Source organism: Colius striatus, chromosome 1 (assembly GCF_028858725.1).
Source record: "Colius striatus isolate bColStr4 chromosome 1, bColStr4.1.hap1, whole genome shotgun sequence".
In the NCBI taxonomy this organism is placed as follows: Eukaryota; Metazoa; Chordata; class Aves; order Coliiformes; family Coliidae; genus Colius; species Colius striatus.
Genome location: NC_084759.1, coordinates 129678438 through 129701221, shown reverse-complemented (window position 1 = coordinate 129701221; position 22784 = coordinate 129678438). Strand labels below are relative to the sequence as shown.

Sequence of the window (22784 nt, the reverse complement as noted above, 5' to 3'; positions counted from 1 at the left end):
TTCATTCTGTTTTTAATGGGGTGAATCAGACCATGGCAATGGGATACTCTAGACCTAATTGTACTAACTCAATTAATATCCATTTCAGGTCAGATTGACCTGAATGTATCCTAGATTAATTTGTGCTGAGTGAGCCATCATGAAGCAAGTGTATGCTGACAGCCCTAGATAGAAGTTAACAAGTTTCTCTTCATGTTTATTTGAAGGGCTGAGAATGGCAGCTGCTTCTATAACCTTCTAAAAGAGAGAGTGCATGCACCAGATTTTGGGGTACACAGGGTCCCAGACCTCAAGGTTTACAGAGATTAAACTAGGCAGAAAGTATACGCAAAAGTACATACAAACTTGCATTGGTATAGTGAAACATCAGTATTGGATAGTTTTTTATTTTCTTGATGGCAAAATGGTATCTCTAGAAGTTCTGCTGTTGTGCTGTTTCTAATAAGGTAAAACCACATTCATAAAACAGTAGGCCTATTCACATGTTGTATGTATGACATCAATTTTAGCTGACAGAGGTCCATTAGTAAGATAAGATAGTGATGGCTTTTATGGGGAATTACTTTGTCTGGTAAAGATCCTCAATTTACATTATTTGCTATTTTCTGTTTAAGTCTCCTTAAAAGGTTAAAGACATTCATTCTTTACTAGATAAATAAATACATTAGTATATGCCAACTGAGACATAGGATAGCTGGAGTGAAAACAGCCTGGGAGGACATACTTCTTGAACCATTCTTAAAAATGGAGGAAAAAAAAAAAAATAGAACATATAAATAATTAGAACAAATTTGTTTATTCAGAATAAGATTTAGTAAGGAGTCCTCCTCCTTCATCTCTTCTTCTTCGACCTCCTTCATCTCCAGCACCGAATAGACCTTAGTGTGTTTCCATTTCATAGGAAGTAATCATGGACCTACAGCCTTCTCTCCCCTTCTCTTCATTTAGAGGTTGCTGTGGTTGGGTCACATGATATTTCTTTACATGAGGTGGAATTGTTTGGGAGATTTTTTCAATGTGTATCTTCTTAGCTTTTCTGACAACCATCTGAAGTAACTATGCTGCACAGAGACAGACTGTCTTAACTTTGCACATCCTCTCTTATGTAATGCAGATGTGTTCCACCTCAGATAATGAAACATGGCTTTTTTCCGTGAGACTCTCCAAAGGAATAAATGTCTTAGTCGTGAAAAAAAAAGAAAAAAGAAAAAAAAAAGAATTGTTATAGAAAGACTCTCTTCAGTTTCAGCTATCTCCTCCAAGCAGTTGGTTTTACAACTGTACTGTATTACTCCAGGTTAAATAATGCTACTGAATTCCATGCTGCCAGCTTTCATTTAACCTGTTAATCTGCAAGTAATTGAGTATGTTGTGCTAACTGCCAATCTGTAAGGACTTCAGAGTGGAACAGGAGAATCCTAAGGTTTCAGTTATAAATCTCTTGTTACAGCAGAGGAGGTTAGACCTGGGAATAAGAGAAGCTGGTCCGTGTCAAGGAGGTGCTTATGTGCCATGTTAGCAAATACTAGCATTATAATATTTGCAAAGCCATAAAATGTTCAGCACTCTGAACCACGCAGCAAGATCTTCCCTTCACTTGTGACTTCAGTGTCACTTTAGTCTGTTTCACAGATAGAAAAATTACCATATCAAAATCTGGATAAGAGAATACTAAGGCATTTATGGCTTGAAAACCAACGCATAAGATATGAGATGTTTAGGCCATTTCCCAGTGTTCAGAGCAAGGAAGTAACTGCACAAGAGCATTGATGAAAAGGGAGCAGTAGGGGAAGGGAGAGGCAGAATAATGTGTTAATTTCTCCTTACTGATCTGAAAGAATCTCCAAAAGCTTTGTGTACAAGTCAGTGGCTTGGTTCTTAATGCTTTAGGATTCCAATGAGTCTTCACATGATTCAAAAGAATTTGCATCTTGGACAAAACCCTCATTATTTCCATAGTCTGTGATACCTTCCTGTAAAGGTTTATTGTGGAAAAAAAGAGAAAAATTTGTTTATATCCTGTGCTTCACTAGTGTTGCATGGTTTTTTTTTTTCCCCATAGTGATATTGACAGTGTCTGAGGCCACTGCATGTGTTTTCTGTTCACCGGGCAAGTGAGCATTCAGATCTGTAATGAAATCAGTGTAAATGAATTTTGATGTATTCTCAAGTCTATGTGAACAAACTTATTGAATATGAAAACCTGTCAAGAATTCTTGGGTATCACCTCAGACTTGGAAAGTGTCACAGCTGCAGTCCTCAGAGAGTGTTCTATGAATACTATACATTTGTCCTGTCTTTGTGCATCTGCATTTTACCTTGGTTGGAGACAAGTTTGTACTTCATACATTTCTTTGTCCTGATCAGTTATTTGATTATAGGAAAATCCAGCAACAAAGTCCTTCTACTTGTGTATAAAAGCCAACTTCCCCTTGACTCTCATAAGTAATGATATTAACGACATTGAGAATTGAGCCACGTCACGCTCATATATATCAAAGATGAATTTGTGTGTCCATTCTCAATAATGTGGTTTAAAGAAACATGCATGAAACTAAACCCTTGTAACTGGACTGACAGGGTAAAGAAAATACATTTCTGTTGTGATTTTTTTCTATATAGATCTACTTTCCTGAAGATACTCATCTCAGTCAAGTCACTCCTCAGATTCAGCATTCATCCAGATTTATCTTTGAGATTGGTAGAATCTGCATCCAGTTCATAATGTTCTAGTTGTTGTACTCAACAATCTCAGGGCTAGCAGTGATTTCTCATTTCTCTGCTTTTCAGGGCTTTATTGCATATCTCCTCTAGAGGAGATATATCTCTTTGCTCCAAGGAGATACACTTTATGGGATGAGTGGCTCAGAGTGAGGTTTTTTTGCTGTCTTGTACCGAGGTCATTTGATGTAGGGAAAGATGAGACATATTGCAGAGCTTTGTGTCTCATTACATCTGTCAGGCAAAATAAAGGCCTATTACTAAAGAATGAAGGTCACTCTAACCCTCAAGACCTACAGAACCCATTCAAATGTGTTTTAGCAATGTCATAAGTACAGAAAAACATTAGGCCTTTGACTGTGGGCATGTGTTAACTTCAAGATATATCTCTCTTCTAAACATTACTGTTCCCTTGTCATGTAAACTTTTTGGTTGCTATTTGGGGTGTAGAATACTAGCTATGCTGGGTCTTCTAAAGCTGATAATTTGAGTCTTTAAAAAATTTATTAAAATTGTGTTTTATTTGTAGCAATAAAAACTCAGTGATATCTTTGTAATAAAAATAAATTTAAGAGTAACTTAAAAAATATTCCCTAAAGGTAATTCTGAATAAACACTATGAAAAAGGGGAATGTAACAATAATAAAGAATGCACGTATTGATTGGGCTCTAAAGTACTTGGTTGAAGACCGTATGAATTTAATTTTAAATAAAATGCTATCAGTTGGTTTGCAATATTGCTAGGGAAGTTACCTATTATGAGAGAGTTTTGTGCTTTAAAATATTACCATTTAAATTCTATGAGTTGAAGATCTGGCAGTCAAAATTTTTGTAGTGTTAGGTACACATAACAACGGCTATTTTGAATTCTTTATTAATAGTTGTAATTTAGACTTTCACTCAAATTGCTACCTTACCTAAAATAATATACTCACACTCAACACTTAGAAAATAAGTATTCAGAGCAAATATATTTGAAATAGGAAGGGAAAACACCCATAAAATATTACTACTTCTCACTTGCAAAGTACAAGATAACAGCTCGAGATTTAGACAATAATAGTTATGATTTAATGTAGTCAATAACTACAGATTATTTTGCTGAGTTTGCTTTGAGTTTTAGGACAAATGTAGCAATTATTTCTATTAATATTTAGAATTACTTAAATTACGGTGTTTTTCTGGTCGGTATGGAATAAACAGATTAGTTACAATATTGTAAATCTTGAAATCATGATTAACTGCTAGTCAATGGCAAATTATTTTACAAGGATTCAATTGTATGATGCAAAGAGCTGCATTACACCAGCAAATGATTGTGGCATATTTCACTGTAATTTCAATAATTGGGTTTTGTGTTCTCGTGGGTCATAATATTTGACAACAATTCCAAAGATGTTTCTAATTTTACTGTCACTGCAATTTGTATGCTTTGACCATTAACAGTCATGAAAAATAAAAATGTTTTCAGACTGGTTTATTTTCTTTAATAGCTGAACTAAAATTGTACTTCCTTTAAAAAATAAACATTTTTACTGTAATGGCAGTTCTGAATCCCATAATGGAAAGTAACTCTATATATTTATATTACATGATATGCTCCCTATGTGTAATTCTAAGACTTTGTATGTGTTAAGAGCTCTCCCTGCAGAGCTAACAAGCTGCCAAATTATATTTCACTGGCTATTAATTGTTTCATGTTAAGGTCAAGTTCCTCTAGTCCCTAAAAAAAAAAAAACAAAAACCCAAAAAAAGGCAACCAGTGGAGAAGGATCAGTTTCAAAGCTATTTTTGTCTTATTTTTCTTGACTGTTCTTACTGTATGTTCTGTTCTTCAGAATGACTGAACTAAATGTCAAGTATTGCTGCCTTAAAAAGTCAAATACATTAGTATCAGTGACTTGAATTTAATCTTGCAGAGGTGATTTCTGAACATATTCACAAGGTGTAGATGGTATCTCCAACTTGGAAAATGGATTCAAAATATCTGTGGGCACAAGGGTTGTGTCATGGAAGTAAAACAGAATGAGTCTTCAGTTAAGAGAAAAAGGATATAGTTTTCAAAGTTGAGTCAAAATATTTTGCCATAGAATATTGAGAAACATTATTTTCTTGACACTGAATACAACTTGTCTCATTAGATGCTTTTACAAAGCTATCCTGTTCACATTCCTCCTGGACCGGTTGTGGCAGCATTTGGACCTAACATACGCAGGAACATATTGTCACTGCTGACAATAGATGTCAGTAATTTTTTTCTGTGCTGTTTCAGCTACCAAAAGTTGATGGGAAATGTACTACTGTGGCAGAATGAGAGCTGTTCTGCAGAGAGCTATGACTACAGATTTGTTCAGCTATTGAAATGTTTAATGCAAGACTATATCATATGAAGCTAATAAATTTACAAAGAAAGAGAGACAAGAGAGCAAGGATTTATAGATATTTCTTACTCATCATGAAGTATAAACATGTTAAAATATAGAAACATAGAGTCACTTAGGCTGGAAGAGACTTTTAAGCTCATTGAGTCCAGTCTTTGTCCCAGATCTGTCTACACTAGACCATTTTCCTAAGTGCAACATCCACCCATCTCTTAAACACTCCCAGGGATGGTGATTCCACTACCTCCCTGGGCAGGCTGCTTCAGTACCTGACAACCCCTTCAGTGAAAAATTCCTCCTAATATCCAGCCTGAACCTCCCCTGGCGCAACTTGAAGCCATTTCATCTTGTTCTATTTGGGCAGAGACTCTAAGGGCATGCTATGCATGGAAAAAAAGTATCTGGCTTGCAGAATTGTGTGTTACTCCTGAAATACTGTATTCTTTCTCCTGTGAAAGGCAGAAGAGCAGAGGGAAGCAGCCAGGAAGTTGTACCACATAACTAGCCATGTAGTAAAATTAATATTATTGTCTAGTGTGCAGCACGACTAAATGATGATAGCAGAATCTCTATAGCTCACTTACACCTGAATGTATTTAACACTTTAAAAAAAAATAAAATAACATCTGAAATTTTGTTGGAACAAATTTTAGCTTCCTATTCTGACAAGGACCTGAAAAAGATTTTCTCTAGCTTTCTATTGTGGGTCATTCCCATAAGGAAAGCTGAAAAACAATCCTGGACATAGCAAAACCAGAAATTAGAAGTTAAAATAGCCACATTAGTAGTTCTTCTTTTTCACTTAGCTCAATATTTTCATCAATGCTTTCATAACAGCACAATCAATAGATTTTTTAAAAAACAATTAGTTGGCTTAAAGTGTACAAGGAAAATCCTTTCATAGTGCTTTTGAAAGGGATTGAACTGAGTGCAATGGAAATCATAGCTTGCTATCTGAACAGATAGCAAGTAGCACCAACCCTGCAAGCTCCATTAATCTCCAGTTTCCTTCAGTCAGGTCATATCTATGAATAAGAAGGTACTTGCAACATTTTGTGCAATTGGTCTCTGTCCACTTTTCTGGATCTAACAACAAACCTCATTGTCAGGTAACACCAAACATTACCCAAGTTCAGCTGTATGGACATTTGCTCACTCTGCAAGTTATTACATCCATTTTCTTTTGTTTAAAGAAAATGAGTTGATTTTCTGCTGAATGTAATTTTACTTAAGTAGACCTATATTTAGGATGCTGTAGAATTTATGTGAGGTTTTTTTTGGTTTTTTGTTGGGTTTTTTTTTTGTGAATATATTGCATCCTTTTTGTTTGCTAGGTCTTATAAAAATGTTCAGGCAGCCAGTAACAACATATTCATGTACATGTTTCATTGTTTTCTTTCTTCCAGTTCCCAGTATTAGATGCCTTTGATTTTGAATTATATGTTGGTATTCATTTACATCTCTGTGCTGTCCCATTAGACATGTAATGACTGATTGTGGTTCCACGGGGTGTAAGTCAGTATGTAATTTAGCCTGCAGACTTATCTAAACAAAAGAATGTACAACAAATAAAGTCAGCATTAGTGCATTTTGAGTGCTGATTGTTTCAAATCAGATGCACAGGAAACCAGATGCTGAAGTTTATCTAAAACACTTGCAGCCAAACATGTAACTAAGTACAACAGCAATAGTTCTTGGCATTTTTAGTATATACTTAGCACTATGTTTGCAGCAAACAGAAATTTATTCTTATTCCTCAATTAATTTTTTTCAGATGATCTTTTATTTCTGATCTGTTAGTAAGCTACTGTTTAATTCATTTTCATTTAATTCTGGGAGCAAAATAAATTTCCAGGAGAATGTACGAGAATTGCAGTACCAATCATGTCTCTAATGATAGTAAATTTAGGTACCTAAAATTAGGTACATAAAGTAGTTCATTTTTTTAAACTCTACTGAGGACTTGTAGCTCTTAGAGTTGCATATGAGACAATCTAAGTATTTGGCATTTGCAGATGCCTCACATTTGAGTATCTAGTAAGGATTTAAAATCATAGGTTCAGATACTGAGGTTTTTAACACCCTTACAGAATAGCTCTTTCTTGTTTAGACAAGATAAATATACTCCTGACAATTTAGTTCCATAATAGTAATGAAGAAAAACTCTCCTAATGTAACTTTCATAAATAAGCTATTCAGTCTACACTAACAATAGGCATGTGGATGAGCTGGAATACTATCTGTCTGATGAGATTAATAATAATAATAGCAAGTTGAAGAGGTTTTCAAAAGCAGGCTGCTGGTCAGATGTCAGACACTTATAGGCTCATTGGTTTTCTTAAGCCATTACTTTCCTCATCAAAAAATGGATTTAAATGGAAAGTTTAGCATTTGGATGTGTCTTGATGTTGGACCAAAACCAGTTTGCCCCTATGCAGCTTTAAAAATATTGTGTTTTGATTCATGAGATGGTATGAGTTCCTGCCACAAGAAAGATGACAAAAAATAATGCAGTAATCTCACAGGTAGTTTGTCCCTGTGCGTAAAAGAAATGTAGTCATCCCATGTATTTCCTGCAAAGGTGCAGCCTTACATATAAAACTAAACAAATTGTATGTTTACTTCAAAGACATTTGTAACGTTTAGTACTGGAGCAAGAGAGCGTGTTTAAACAACATCTGATCTGAAAGTGATTAAGACAGCATCACTGAACAAATAGCTTGGAATTTTAGTTTTGGTCTCTTAAGACTGTTTTTTATAATGTTCTGTTTTAAAAACAACTAACCAAACAAAACTCCCAAATGAACAGAAAAGCACCCACGATTATCCTCATCTAGTAGAGGAGACCTTATCCTCATCAATGTTCTCTACGTATTAAACTTTGTACTATTTTGAATAATTTTTACTGGTTTAACTTACATATTATTTCCAATCTGGCCAGTCTCAAGTCAGCTGTACAGCTTTCCTGGTCATCTTTATCCATCTATTCTGTGAGATCATCATTGTTAATAGGTACTTGGCATTGTCTTCACATGATCTATAACTTAACAATTTGAGGAATAAATATTTGTGATACAGGAACTGATTTATGTTAAATTGTCTCAAATTTATCATCCATTTCTATCCATCTGCTTGTGTTTCCCCAGTTTAATATATGAAATATGTAATTACATTCAAGTTCTTTAGTGTTTGTATTCCTATGAGTAGCAACTGCAATTATCCCTCTATATAACACAGGAAGACACTGCAATTCTCTGCCAACCTTTGCAGACTGTGTGGGAATGGTACAATACATCTTTAAATTTGTGTTTAGTTTTTTTTGATGATTGTGAAAAAATATTCCTAATAAAAACAGTAAGTTGGAATTACTTCAAGAGAAGAGACCTGCTTTTTCTTTTTTCACCTTCTTTATCTGTGAATAACACAAAATCTGTCTTGCTTGTTTTGTCCTGTTGTTGGTAGGCATTGCCTATTTGAGGATGACCATGGTAATGGCAACCAAGTGCAATTACATCTTCCACTGCAGTTGTACTTTGGAAGATCATTTTTTCCACACTACAGAGGTGGAAGTTAGTGTAATATAGATAAAGAATGTATAATATATATAATATAATATCTATAAAGAAGGATGTTTTGTTTTGAGTTTGCTTTTTTTTCTTTTGGTCTTTTTTTAAGAACCCATGGATATAGATGAAAAACAGCTGGGTGATGATATAGAGATAAGTTTGAAAAGAAAACACAGGCCAAACCTTCAAAATGACATAAATAAAACATCATTCTACTTCTTATCATGAACACACAGCAATAATTTTAATATTTGCCCTGTGTTATGAAGGAGGCAAATTCCCTTGAATGAATGAGATTCTTCTTTTACCATTTCAGCAGTCCATTGTGTTGAGCTGATAGCAAGACTAGATTTTCCTTTTATTTTGATTACGCCTTACATGGGTGTAGTGATTTAACTCTGCCTATGGCTGACTCTTAAATTTTGCTAGGACTCTATGAGGAAAACCTTACTGAAATTGAAGCTGGAACTCCTCCAGTTTAATTTGGCTGATGTAATCATGTGTGGTGTTATTACTTTAGAGACTGAAGGAGCCTATTCCTAAATCTGTGTGTGCTTCCCAATGCATTACTTTAGGTATTGAATGTCTGTATCTCAAGACTTCATCCAGAAATCAGGTTATATCTCTCACAAAAAAAAAAAAAAAAGTCTTATCAGAACAAGTGTAGAACTGGCAGATCTTGCAAAAAAAGGCTCATCTAGAGCAATCAAAGTGTTTCAGAATTGCTGGACGAGAACACAAGTTTATGTTCCCAGTCCCAGGAAGATTTAGTTTTATCCTGGAAACATAGTTTAAGTGTGATTAAATGCTGCAGATCTAAATAAAATAGCTTTGTAATCTTATGTCCTTTAGCAGTGTTTAATTATGTCATTTCATAATTATATTTAATAGACTTCATTTTTACTCCTTGCCATTTATGCTATGGTTCTTCCAATAGTAAGCTCTGATGTTGTATGCTTTGTAATATCTAGATTGAATGTAGTCCAGTGAAAGTGATGCTGTAGAATTAACTTGAGATTTTAATAATCTAGTTTTCTAGGAGACAAGCTTTCTCACTTCTGTAATGCAGGGTTTTTTTTTCTTATTACCTACCAAAGCATATGTTGGTGATACTAGGTAGTCTTTTGTTTGTATTGTTTGAAAACTTAATTTTAGTGATTTCCCCACCACTACTGTAAAGATTTATCTTTTTTTTTTTTCCCCTGAATTTATATGCATCATCCTATGCATTTTCCAACTTAGCCTCTGCCAGCTCATAACTGTATGTGCCAAGCTTTCAAGAATGATCAGAATTAATGTGGATAGGGAGGTTCCCTAGAAACTGTTAGGATCACTAGCAGTCATGGAAATCATTGCTATTTCAGATCATGGCAAGATGAGCTAACTGTACTTCATAACTTTTAAACAAAGTAAATATTGGAGAAATTATTGAAAATTCTTTAAAGCAGAAATAGCATATGAATATTGATGCCTTCATTCACTAACCACCGTATGTCTTCCTAATCCATAAAGAAATTTGTGTCTTATGCTTGAAAAGTAAGCTGAGCTACATCATGGTTACCCTGCTGAGCTAACCATTCAAACATCTGATGCTCTTCCCTGGTCCACGGAAGAATTTTTGAACACTGGTGAAGACTTGATAGGAAAATTACAACCTATATGACAATACGACATATATGACAACAGCAATGATGTTTTAAAGAAAGGGTTTAGAGAAAATAAAGCATACACATCAAATAGTATTAATTGAGGAAATTATACTTAGATTGTTTATATTCTCATGCCCACATTGGAATTGTGGATATTGTGAGTTTCTGCTTACAGAGAGATAGTCTCCAAGAAGTCAAGCCTTTCTTGTAAGAAATTCCTGTGTACTTCACTGTATGTATATTCACATACATATTTTTATGGCATGTTTTATAAGCATCAGCTTCACTGAATCTGACAAAAAACAGTGTCTTGTCTCATATCAGAACTGTTTCTTTAATCGACTGCACAGTATCTTAAACAATGGAAATAGCTTGTATACCTTGTCTCCCTAATGTATTATAATTTCCTTGAATTATTTCTGCAGTGAAAAGACATTTAGAAGGGAACGTGCAAGAAATGTCACGGGCCAACAGCTTCACTGATGATATTGACCTTATATCAGAAGAGTCACCCCTGCCAGCTGTATCTGATGTGACACAGTAAGTGGAACAATAGCTTTTTAATTGATAATATAAATGGTCTTTAATGCTGAAGGAGACTTTTCAGTGAATAATTTCTTTTTAATTTGGCTGGCTGAACATGAAGTGATTACATGAAGAGTTTGATCTTATTTAACTATATGTGAACATTTCTGCAAAATACAAGTTTAACCTTAAGTTAGTAAAAGTAGACACTTGGAAAAAAAAGTGTCTTGTGGTCTATTTGTCTTTGTTGTTTTACTTTTTAAGGCTGCTGACACTTCCTGAGATTGAGTTTTACAGGTAGGTTTATATTTTTTAGAATTCTGAATCAGTTTGAGTCCTAAAGCACACCTAATGTGAACAATGTATACATTGATTGGAAGAATAAATGACATAGTCATTTATAGATATAGACTGAAAATGAAAAAGCTACTTTGTGAATATTTTTACGAAGTAGACACACTTGCAAAGAAATTTTGTTCTAAAAATATGGAAGTAAAATTACTAAGGAGATGCTGAAGATGTCTGGATTGACCAAGACAGAAAAATCTCCATTATCAGTAAGTTCATTGCAATTATTGAATGATCCCTCCTGTTGCTTGTATTTGGTTTAGCAAATGTCTATGTCTTGAAATAATCATAATATTATCTTCATACAGGACACCTACATATTGAGTTTTGATAGGTCTTGAGTAATCTTCATGCTTTTGTCCTATAATGTACAATTCTAATGTTGGGGATAGGAATTCTGGAGTAGATTTCAAATGTGAAGCAGAGCATTAAAGCATACAGCAAGGCCCGGATGGACGAGAGCAGATACAATAGAAAGAGTTTATTCTACATGCAGAAACTGATGCAAACAATGCCGGTGAATAGAATTCTTGAGTTAGGAGAAATATGTGGCCTAAAGGTACAGTACAGCTGGCCCAAGCTTATGAAGGTGTAACTAGTCATTTGGACATTAGTGTTGTTGAAAAACTTTCCTGAGTTCATGCTTGCAAGAGAAAATATGCAATTGCCATTGGAAAAATTTGGTAAATGTCTGAGATTGAAAGAACAAAAACTGTTGCTTGACTAGATAATGAAAAATATAGACAACAGTATTCAGGACGAGTTTGAAAGCAATGTGGTTCTAATGCATAGTGTGATAGCTTTTAAAACGTTTTTTTTTTGCTTTACATCATCTGGTTACTTTCTGTGCAAATGACTTATAGAGATCAGGTGTCTACCAAATCCGTAGTAACTACGTTATGTTTTTATACAAGATATCCTGGTGTTTGTATTTTCCTAACATGCTTTATTTTAGACCATCTTTCAAATCAGAAAATTAGAAATTGTTCCATTCAAATTGATCTTTGATATGCAATCAATTCATTAGTTCTTCCTGATTTAGATGTCAGGTGCATATAAACAGAATGATCTAAATATCGCTCAATTAATTTTTATTAAATTCTAAAACCACTATATATAATGCACATATAAATTTTAGCTTCTGATTATTTGTAATGAACTTCAAATGTATAGAAAACATAAAGTCGTAGTATAAAGTACATTTCATGTACTTTTATGCAGACATATCAGTTTTTATCACTGATCATCTCATTTTGTATGTGTATAATCCAATTTAGTTGGATACATTTATTTTGGAGTTGTCCTGATTCTTGAGCATAGTATTCTATTATTCATATTGTGAATTTCATTGGATAAGGACAGAAGAACATGATGGTATTTATGGGTCTTGGTTTTAAAATACCATTTCTAACGTAAACAGTAAGTTATTAACACCGCGTTTGCCTAATATGCACGTCTTCTGCATGAACATTAGATATACTTAGTATATTTATTTATGTTGTCTTTTAGCAGAAGTATAAGCAGGTAAGCCTTCCATGTGCTACACTTGCTTTGATGCAAGGTTTTCAAAACAGTATGGCTTTTGCTTTGCACTTAGTAGTCTATTCTGTACACCAGTGTGCCTTGGAATTTGTGATGGGAAAATATCTTTTGTTGTTGTTGTTGTTAAAAGTTCCACTTTTATTCTGCTTGTTTACCTGTCAGATATTGTTTCATGCTCCAGAGATATATACCAGTTATATTTATTCCATACACCCCTACCTCCCACCTTTGGAGTGAACTACATAATGGAAAGCGGTGTTAACTCATTTGGAAATAACATTCATTTGATAACTGATGCGACAAATCTTAATCCTGGAATCACAATTCAGTCAATAAATTTAGACAGAACTTCTTCCCAGAGTAGAATCTAGCCAAAGGTGTATACATACATGCAATGAACCTTCTCAGTTAGCAAAGTGAAAACACGGCTTTTATATAACAGTTAATGATAGCATACTACAATGATGACAGTTTCATATGGAGCCTTTCTTTGTGAAGTCAAAATTGACTTTGTCAAGCTGCCAAAAGGCAAAGTTTTCCTTGCCTTCAACAAGTGATATGAGTTGCAAAGTCAATCTCAGAGTATACCTCAATTCCAATGATAATAACTGGTCATTTTTGAATGAAACTTTATAAGCAGCTATGTCAATTATTAAGCATTACTGTAGTGTTGTGGGGTGTGGCTTTTTCTGTAATGTGATTGGGAATACTCTCTCCAAAACTTCCTTTATTGTGCTTGAAGGCAAGTATTGTCCCAGGAGAACAGAATTCCTACCCTTGAGCCGTGCTACCTTTGACAAACGTCTGTTCCATCAATCTGCACATGAGTATTAGTCTCACGGTAACTGAAGTGATTGCTTGGCAAAACCTGTCAGGCTACTTGGAAACTGGTGATACAATCATTTTTTGAAAGTATGCTGTCCTGGTAGAAAGTGAAAGGTGTCAATAAAACAAAACCAAATAGCAAGCTTACAAATTGATTTTAAGATATCTTTCTGTAGAAATACAGCTGCTTTGAATACTTTAGATAGTTGGAATGATGGTAATTTCCAGTGATCTGGACAAAACTGTGGAAAAATGAAACCTCCTGAGCTAGGGAACAAAAGCATCATATTCAAATATAAGTCTGTGGTTGTCTGAATTTCTTGTTGAATATATCTTGTCCAGGCTCTCAAAGGTTAAAACCTCATGTCATTGGTGACCTGAGTGGCCCCATGTTGTTTTATATTGGCTGCTTCTGAGATGTCCAAAGTTGAATAAAAATGCTGTTGTTAGAGATTAATCAAATCTGGTAGGTGAAATAAATACGTTAATTTGAATTAGTTGTTAAGTAGTTCTATTTTTAGGAATAAAAACTTAGACTACTTTCTTTCCTGATGTATTTAGTCACTTGTGCTAGTTTTGGTTGGGGTAGCGTTAATTTTCTTCAGAGTGGGTATTAGAATAGTGGATTATCATGTTTAGCATATAAAGCTGGGGGAAGAAGAAGAAAGAAGGGGATATTTTGAGTGATGGCATTTGTCTTCCCAAGTCACTATTACATGTGACAGAACCCTGCTGTCCTGGAGATGGGTGAACACCTGCCTGCCTATGGGATGTGGTATATGAATTCCTTGGTTTGCTTTGCTTTCACACAGAGTTTTTTGCTTTATCTACTAAACTGTCTTCATCTCAGTCCTTGAGTTTTCTCACTTTTCTGATTCTCTTTCCCATCCCTCAGTGGCAGAGGTTCAGGTGGAATGAGCAAGTTGCCATGTGGTGCGTAGTTGCTGGCTGAGATTAAACCACAACAATTCTCTGCCGAGCAGTCAGAAGATGACTCAATGATGGAGTGCATAGAAAGACTACAAAATTACATTTTAGCTGTGCTTAGAAGCCTATAAAAAGCTATATTTGTCTCATTACAGCACATGTGCTCAGTTCTTAGGATTAGTCTTCCATTGGTAAGTTACATATTAGGGAAGGTTGAAATCTTGAGAATGTTGCTTCTAGATCTGGGAAGTTTGTTTTTATTGCTTTCATCTTTCTTGCTAACTTTAGTACTTTCTTGCTATAACTACTTTTTTTTTTTTTTTTTGGTGGAACATGTGAAATCAAGCAATTTGAGGATAGATCCATCATCCAACTGGATTCAACATAATGTATAGTACCACTACCTTCTGCATGATATTATGTCTTGAAGCCCCTTATTTCTTCCTAATTTCCTACTCTATGCACACAGATCATATGAAAGAAGGACAGAGATATAGAATCAAGCCTGCATATAAAAACTCTGCATGGAAAATTCTTGCATCTTTCTAACAAATTGTTTAGTAATGAAAGAGGCAAGAGTTTACTCCAAATGCCACTGATTAAGCAAGTGGTAGTCTTGTCTCCTATCTTCTGTTGTGGAGACTGTTTTATCTATCTGATGCAGCTTATCCTGTATCACAAGGTCTTTGAGAAAAATAACTGATACAAAATGAGTAAGCTGCAACCTTGCTAATTCTTGAATGCCATCTGTAAGTAACAAAAGTGCAAATAAAATCTGTCAAAGTGCATATGAATTTGATAAGTTACAAAAGGAAGTAAGGAGGAGAAATACATTTCAGAATGAGAGCAGGGACAAACCTTAGTGGATTTTATCCTTCTTCCTAGTCCAAACATTTAAGGGCCGTCACTCCGAACAACTAGTTCAAACCAGAAATTATAGTCGTGCTTTACCTGTGTTAAGTAACATAGCCTTTGGCAATGGTTATGTGCCTTGATTGACAAGCAAGGATGTGAAGGTGTTTGAATATGTCCAGAGGAAAGCAATAAAGCTAGTGAAAGGGTTGGAAGATGTGTCCTGTGAGGAGCAGCTAAGGCCTTCCAGGTTGTATAGTTTGGAGAAAAGATTAAGGGGTGACTTCATTGCTCTCTACAGCTTTCTGAGGAAGGGGAGAGAGAAGTGCTTAGTGAGCACTTTTCCCCGGTACCTAGTAATAGGACACAAGGGAATGGTTCAAAATTGTGTTAGCAGAGGTTTAGACTGGACATTAGGAAACATTTATTTACTGGAGGGTAGTCAAACACTAGCAGGCTTCTTACAGAAATGGCGATGCCTCAACCTTTCAGAGTTTGAGGCATTTGAACGATGCTTTTAAGAATATGTTTTAGCTTGTTCAGTCCTGAAGTGGTCAGGCAGTTGGATTAAGTGGTTGTTGTTGGTGCCTTCCAAATGAAATACTCTATTCAACTACAAATTCTATAGACTTACACTAACGTACTCTTGCAGTATCAAAATCCACTCTTGAGGAAGAAGAAACAACAGCATCGTTCCTATGTTGAATTGTAAAAATTGCGTTAATCTCTTTCTGGAATCTTTCTAGCTGCACTGGATCCTTTCAAGACTAAAGAAGACCACTGAATATGACTTTCAGCCGTTTTTTTTTTTTTTTAATCTCCAACTGATTCTATTGTTATGCAGGTTGTGATGACAATGAACCTTGGCCATGAAAATATTTTCTGTCATACATACCGGGGTTAACCTTCCAACAGGAAAGATAACTTGGCCAATATACTCTATTGAAAGATTACACCAACCTGGTCCCAAATAACACAGTCTCATGAAAAAATACACAAAACACCAGCTTTAGAGACAGACATCCTGTTTTTGCTTTACAGAGTTCTGTGGTTTAACACTGCGGTGTTTAAAGCTCTTTACACTGTAAGGAAAAGCAAAAGTTAGAAATTCTATGTCAGCATGGTTAAGCAACTGTGGTTGAGTATGCATTTTGTAGCTCACTAAGGTCACATAAAGGTAAAAGTCAGTGGGTCTCTAGCAGAAAGCAGTGTAATGCTGCAGTTCAACAGTCATCACATCAGCTCTCTTGGGAGGAAACCTTTAGAAGGTGAGATCCTCATACAATGACTATCATCAGTGGTAATTGCCATCAGCTGAACAGCTGTAGTAATAACTCTTCAGCTGGAGCAGGCTGCCAGGGAAGTGATAGCTACACCTGTTCCCTGTGGGAAAGCGCGGTCTTAATTACTTTTCATGGATTGAGAGCAAAACCAACAGTTGCTCTTCTTTCTGAGACTCTGTCCATGACAGAGTCAAATTATGTTAAGGCACTGTGGGTTTAATAAAATTCTGGCTAAAACAATTCCATCCAAAAATTTAGAAAGTATTTATGTACTTCTGCTACATTCCTATGTATCAATCTATGTGTAATAACATAGATGTGAATGTATCTTGGTATTTCAGTTTGAAGTCTTAAAATGATGTTATAGAAAGACAGAGATCTGAAGGTGGAAACAACCAGATATCCCCTGTTCCCACCTCAATTTTCTTTTCTTTCAAGTTTAAGGTATGAAAAACAGCTCTTAGATTGTATGAGAGAGATCTTATCTGCAAAATGAGTAGCAGAGCAATCCAGCATTAGTATGTGGTTATTGACCAATCAAAGGAAGTGGCAATGCGTGCATAAAAAAAAAAAAAAAAGATGAAATAGGTGTTTGTCATAAACTGTACAAGAACCCTGAGGAGGGGTGAAAAGATAGATTTGGGGTAAGGCAATGGCTGAAAAGACCTCAAGGCCTAAGTTATGGCACTTCCCACTATCAAGTGAAACTGAGACCGCCAAGCATGAAGATGACTGGATGCCTTGCTCTGTTAACATTGGTGAATCCAGATAGAAAAGGAATATCAGGAATTAATCTTTAACAAGAAACAGAATCTTCTGTGAGAATTAAGGTTTAATAAGGAAAAGGAGATATTCTTATCTGTTGATGTTTATGTTTGCTTCGGGCTGCTTGGAAGAACAGAGCACCAAAGCTGCTCCAAAACTGTAGTCTGCAGAGGTCCATCTTTTACTTCAGCCTTTCCTTGTTCTCTCCATCTGTAGATGGCAGTGAAGACTTTATCAGGGATTTAAGAGTATTTCTTCTTTGGCTCTGCTTGAAAATCCAACAGTATACAACTCTTGACACAAAGTATGTTTCCAGTCTTTCTGGTTTTTTGTCTGCTTGTGCAAACACCATTTGTCTTTGCATTCTTATCATTACCTACTTCTATATCTTACAGCTTTAAGTTAAAGAAACAGTTCACCTGGTCATTAATAAATCTATTACATTGAATATAATTAGATCTAATAATTAAGTAGTACTCTTGTATAGGATAATTGAATCTACTGAAAGATCATTAGTAGTGCTTTTAGTGCTAAGATAGTGTCCTCGGGGTCTTTAATCATCAACTAGATCAGTTGTACCACTTGTCCTTTGCACTTTGTGGATGATTTTAGTATATTGCTGTTCTTAATTTTTGAAAGCATAATCATGCACTTGAATCATGTAAATATTGCCCATATTGTCACTGAGCTAGTATAGGTATTGGAGAGAGTTGTGAAGCAATACCAGATAGTGAAGGGTATTATGAAATGTAACATCACAAGAGAAGTGGATTTGACAAATGACAACAGCAAGATTGGTCATAGTACAGAATATTCCTCAAGATATTAGAGTTTTAACTACCATCACTGCATTTACATTTCATCCATAGTTTTGAAACTAACATAAAATGAAGTGAGAAGAGATGAAAAACTAAGTGGACAACCCACAGTAATATGAAGGGAGAGCATTTGTGTGTAACTTGTTTCCAGCTTTCTCATTAGTTGGCTCAGTGTTGGCTCTTGACACTTATCATTCCTCACTCTCAGGAAAATGTAGTATAGGTAGTGCTGATACAACTAGTTATGTTCATAACACTCAAAAGCATTATTAATTGCCTGAAAGAGAAATTTAGAGTCTGTCATTTCTGAAGTGGAAAAGTTGAAAGAGTGAAATTTAAACAGGCAGTAGTAATTGCTAATGTGGTTGTGTACTTTTTACCATTATAATCCTTGTGTTAAGTTATGCTTTTTAGTACCACTTATTTTTGTATTGTCACCTCTAATTTTGAACTATTTAAAAAGGCTGCTTCAGGATTTATTTCAGCACACAAAATATTTTTTTTACAATTTAATATGAAAGCAAGACTGACATTAGTATAAATTAGTGCTATTATGTAGTAAACTTTTCTAAGAATTTGACAGTGCTTCTGAGTTTTTTTTGACGATTATATTTTTGTTATTTTTAATCTGAAGAGTAACTTCCCAGAGAATTTTTGCTCTTTTATTTTTAACCGAGGCCATTTGGCCAGTGGAGGGCACTACGCTATAACACAACGAGAGACAGAGACTCCCGTTTCAGGTTTTAAAATCCGATTTGTCATTTCAACAAACTTACAAACTTAATTTATAAGCATCTGAATTTCCTCAATGTTAAACTGGCAAGTTGCCACACTAAGGAAAAATGCTACATGTACTTGAACATCAGTTTAATGAGAAACTTAACCAACCCCCAAAGGCTCAACTTGCTGTTGTGGTTATACTTTCTTTCCTGGAAAACATACTGTTGTAACAGCTCGCTGAAGGCTGTCAAAAGTTAACTAAGTACAAATATCATGTAAGCCTCCATGCAACCAATAGTTCATATCTGATAGAAAAGCCTGAAATAAAATGTTGTTTTGGAAAAAAAAGCTTGAACATTGAACAACAAAAACATGACGTTTCATGTATATATATTTTTTACTGTGTTTTCTACAAAAATTCACAGAAATTTGGAGTAGGGATCAAAGTTTTCATGGAGAGGATGAGATGACTCTGCAGTCTATGGCTGCAAATAACTGTCATATAAAAAGTAGTTTAGAAAAAAAGTCTCTGTTTTCAGATCAAGGTAAATGACTCACATTTGTGGCTTTACTAAAAAATTCTTTCAGTAGCAAGTTAAAGAATGGAAATAAAGCAACACTTTCATCTGTTATTGAAAATGATGTAAGAAGCTAGATTGGATTCCTAGTCTTCAATATTGGCCCATTTTGTCTGTATATGTGTAGGTGAAATTAAAAAAGAGAATAATTTCATAAAGGCTTTGTTTCAACTTCCTAATTTGTTGAGGTCTTCAGTGAAACAGTCATAATGCACATAATTGTTCTCACTGAACTCTATAACATTTGACAATATTGATAACTGCATTTGTATGCATCTGTGATGGAACATAGAAAGATGTAACACTTCTTTGCTGAAGACAATAGTACAGCTCTTCTTATTAGATCACTTCAGTCTTTTTTGTTATTGCACAAAATAAAGTGCAAACACAATAGTCATTTTTCTAGGGGGGGAAAAAAAAGATGGAAAAACATGATAGTTACAATACACAGAAGTGTGCCTCTGTCCTTTACCGTGACATGAATAGAAATAAATGAGTATATGCTTTCTTTTAATCTTGATCTTGCGGTTTTGCAATAATTTTGACTGTAATACTTTCTATATGAGACTAAACTTGATGTAATATATATCCTGGGATGCATCAAGAAAAGCAGCAGTAGGTCAAGGGAAGTTATCCTCCTCCTGTAATCTGCCCTGGTGGTACCCCATCTGAAGTACTGTGTCCATTTCTGGGCTTCCTTGTTCAAGAGAGATAAGGAACTTCTGGAGAAAGTCCAGAGGAGGGGCTACCAAGATGATTAGGAGACTGGAACATCTCTCTTATGAGGAAAGGCTGAGAGATCTGAGTCTGTTTAGCCTAGAGAAGACTGAAAGAGGACCTTTTCAATGCTTAAAAATACCTAAAAGGCAGGTGTCAAGAGGATGGGGTGAGTCTTTTTTCTGTAGTGCCCAGTGATGGGACAAGCAGTAATGATCACAAGTTTTCACCCACAAGCCACATCACAATATATATTTTGTATTGGCAACATTCACCAGAAAAAATACTTTAGAGGCATCATATACCAACTGTCCTTCCTTTTTCCTTCTGCAGTTACTCCCCTGGGCTGCTCCTGTGTCAGAACATGAGGCAGCTTACCTATCAAATAAAAAGCTCACTCCTGCTGGTGAGCAGTGTGTAACAAAGTATGGGTGCAAAAAAGATGGAGAAAAGACCTAAGACATGAAGACAACATTTGTTTTCCTAGGAGTTCTAGTTGTGTCAATGAAGGAGAGAGCTGGGATAAATAACTAACAATCCTTCTAAGGCAAGCAATATGAATGTTACCCTTTTGAGTATTGTGTTGGCAGCGTATCTGTGTGGCCATAATCCAGTTTGCTAGTTCAAACAGTGACTTTTCATCTCTATAGCCTATTTTCTTAAGAAGTGATGTTAACTATATGATATATTACTCTTAGAGACATCATTTTAGGGCAGAATCAAGCGGAGAAAAATGCAGAAACTGAAAGTGAAAGTTGATAGGTTGTGATGAATGGATTAGAGTAAGGAAAGAAAATTTTATTACAGATGTGGAGAATGGCTATGTAGTTAAGGTATGCTATTTAAGGGAGATTTCTTCAATATTTCATAATTAGCAATGTTATGAAAATATTTTTTAAACCTTCAACATAATCTTTAAAATAATATATAGATCATAAATTAAAATGACATAATTTGACTACAAAGTTTCATAGTGGACTTTGAACCAAAACAAAATATGGGGGTTTTGACCCAGAAAGCAGGTAGACTGTCCACTTTAAGATTAAAGAATGAGGACTTCTTTCTTTGTTCTGAAGTGTTAATTTGATGTTTACAAAGTGATTTTGCAGTCTTGCCTCATTTTTTTATCTCTGTACAATTTTATTCTGGAACTGTTAGTGAAGTACTTATTGAAATAAAAAACAACTGAATCATATGAACAATTATTTACATGGACTTTTATATACTACAACATAGTACACAGTGGAGCAAGAAATACACCTATTTTCAATGCATTAAATTACATTGGATCAGATGACTGAGTTATTGAAGCTGCTTTTGTTAATGTGGGATGAAATTAAGATTATGGATCACTTATGACAAGTCCAGAAACCTCTCTTTTATAAATATTTGAATTATGTATCTTTCAAAATGTCTTCTTGCTTTTAAAAATATATTTCAAAGAAAGGAAAAATAATTTTTTTAGTAAAATTTGCTGTATGCATCTTCATTTCATTATGCATTTAAAAACAGTAACATTTTAGTTCCTTAGGTGAGCACTAGGAGACAGCTGGTCCTTCAGCTGTGGTAGAAGTACAATGAACATTTATCTCCTCCATATTGTATTTTTTTTCTGTTAGAATCAAGCTTAGATATTTTGCAATGAGCACGGTTCTCCATTTAGTAAAATTAAGAGTGTTACCAACAAGAAAAATTAGTATTTATTTGAGATATGACATTTTTCTTGGATAACCTTACCCAAATTGAAGGAATGTGTTCTAGGTCTGATATTTCACTAATTTCTAAATGTTCATAATACTTTTTAAAAAATGTAAATAACATTGTGCACAAAGTTTTAAAGCAATAACCAATGGCTTATTCCTAAATCAACATATAATTTAGGTTATGTGCTAGTCACCTCTATTCTGTGGCTTGTGAGGTAATAGACATTGTTGTTGTCAATGTCCTGCATCATATCTAATGTACGTCTGTGTTTGACCCTCCAAATAGGGCTGATATGTAAAAGCTGAGTGAGAAAGGAGTTGCTTTGAACATTTTAACCACTCTGTTAACCTCAGTGCTTTATTTAAATACATTACTTTGGATAAATTTAAGTGATAGAAATTCTTTAAAATGTGGTTCCTCGTGGATTTCTCAGCTCCGACAGCTTCACAGCTGCACATGTAAAAGCTTTCTTTTTATAGGGAAAACTTAATTAACTCCAAATGAGACAACGAAAGTTACTTTTCAGATTGGATACGCTGAAATAAATGCCAGACAAATACCAGTGCTAGTTGCTTGTCTGGGTTTTTTTTTTAGTGTACTATAATTTGGAGAAGCAATTATACTCTCTCTTTTACTTTAGATTAAACCCCCTATCTCCAGGGCTGTTTTTCCCCATCACCCAACAATGCTTTTAGATGTTATCACTATGTTCTCCAAAAACTTTGCCCTAATTACTTAGCTGTTTGTTTGTATTGCTAAGACAATTTATCTCTGGTCTCTGGGTCAAAATGAATGTATCGGGCCATTACTATACAGAAAGCTTAGTATGTGGGCACTGAAGCTTACAGTCATTGCACGCTATA

The 22784-nt window shown here is 34.9% G+C and overlaps 1 protein-coding gene across 3 annotated transcripts in view; it reads left to right on the top strand.

Annotated features, from left to right (window-relative positions):
• Positions 1–22784, top strand: part of LOC104563132 (potassium voltage-gated channel subfamily KQT member 1) — a 505426-nt gene that overhangs the window by 97626 nt on the left and 385016 nt on the right. For all 3 annotated transcript variants that reach the window (XM_061988799.1, XM_061988797.1, XM_061988798.1), the window contains one exon: positions 10743–10857. In XM_061988799.1, coding sequence (XP_061844783.1) covers positions 10743–10857 — 115 coding nt within the window. The remainder of the gene's footprint in view (positions 1–10742; positions 10858–22784) is intronic.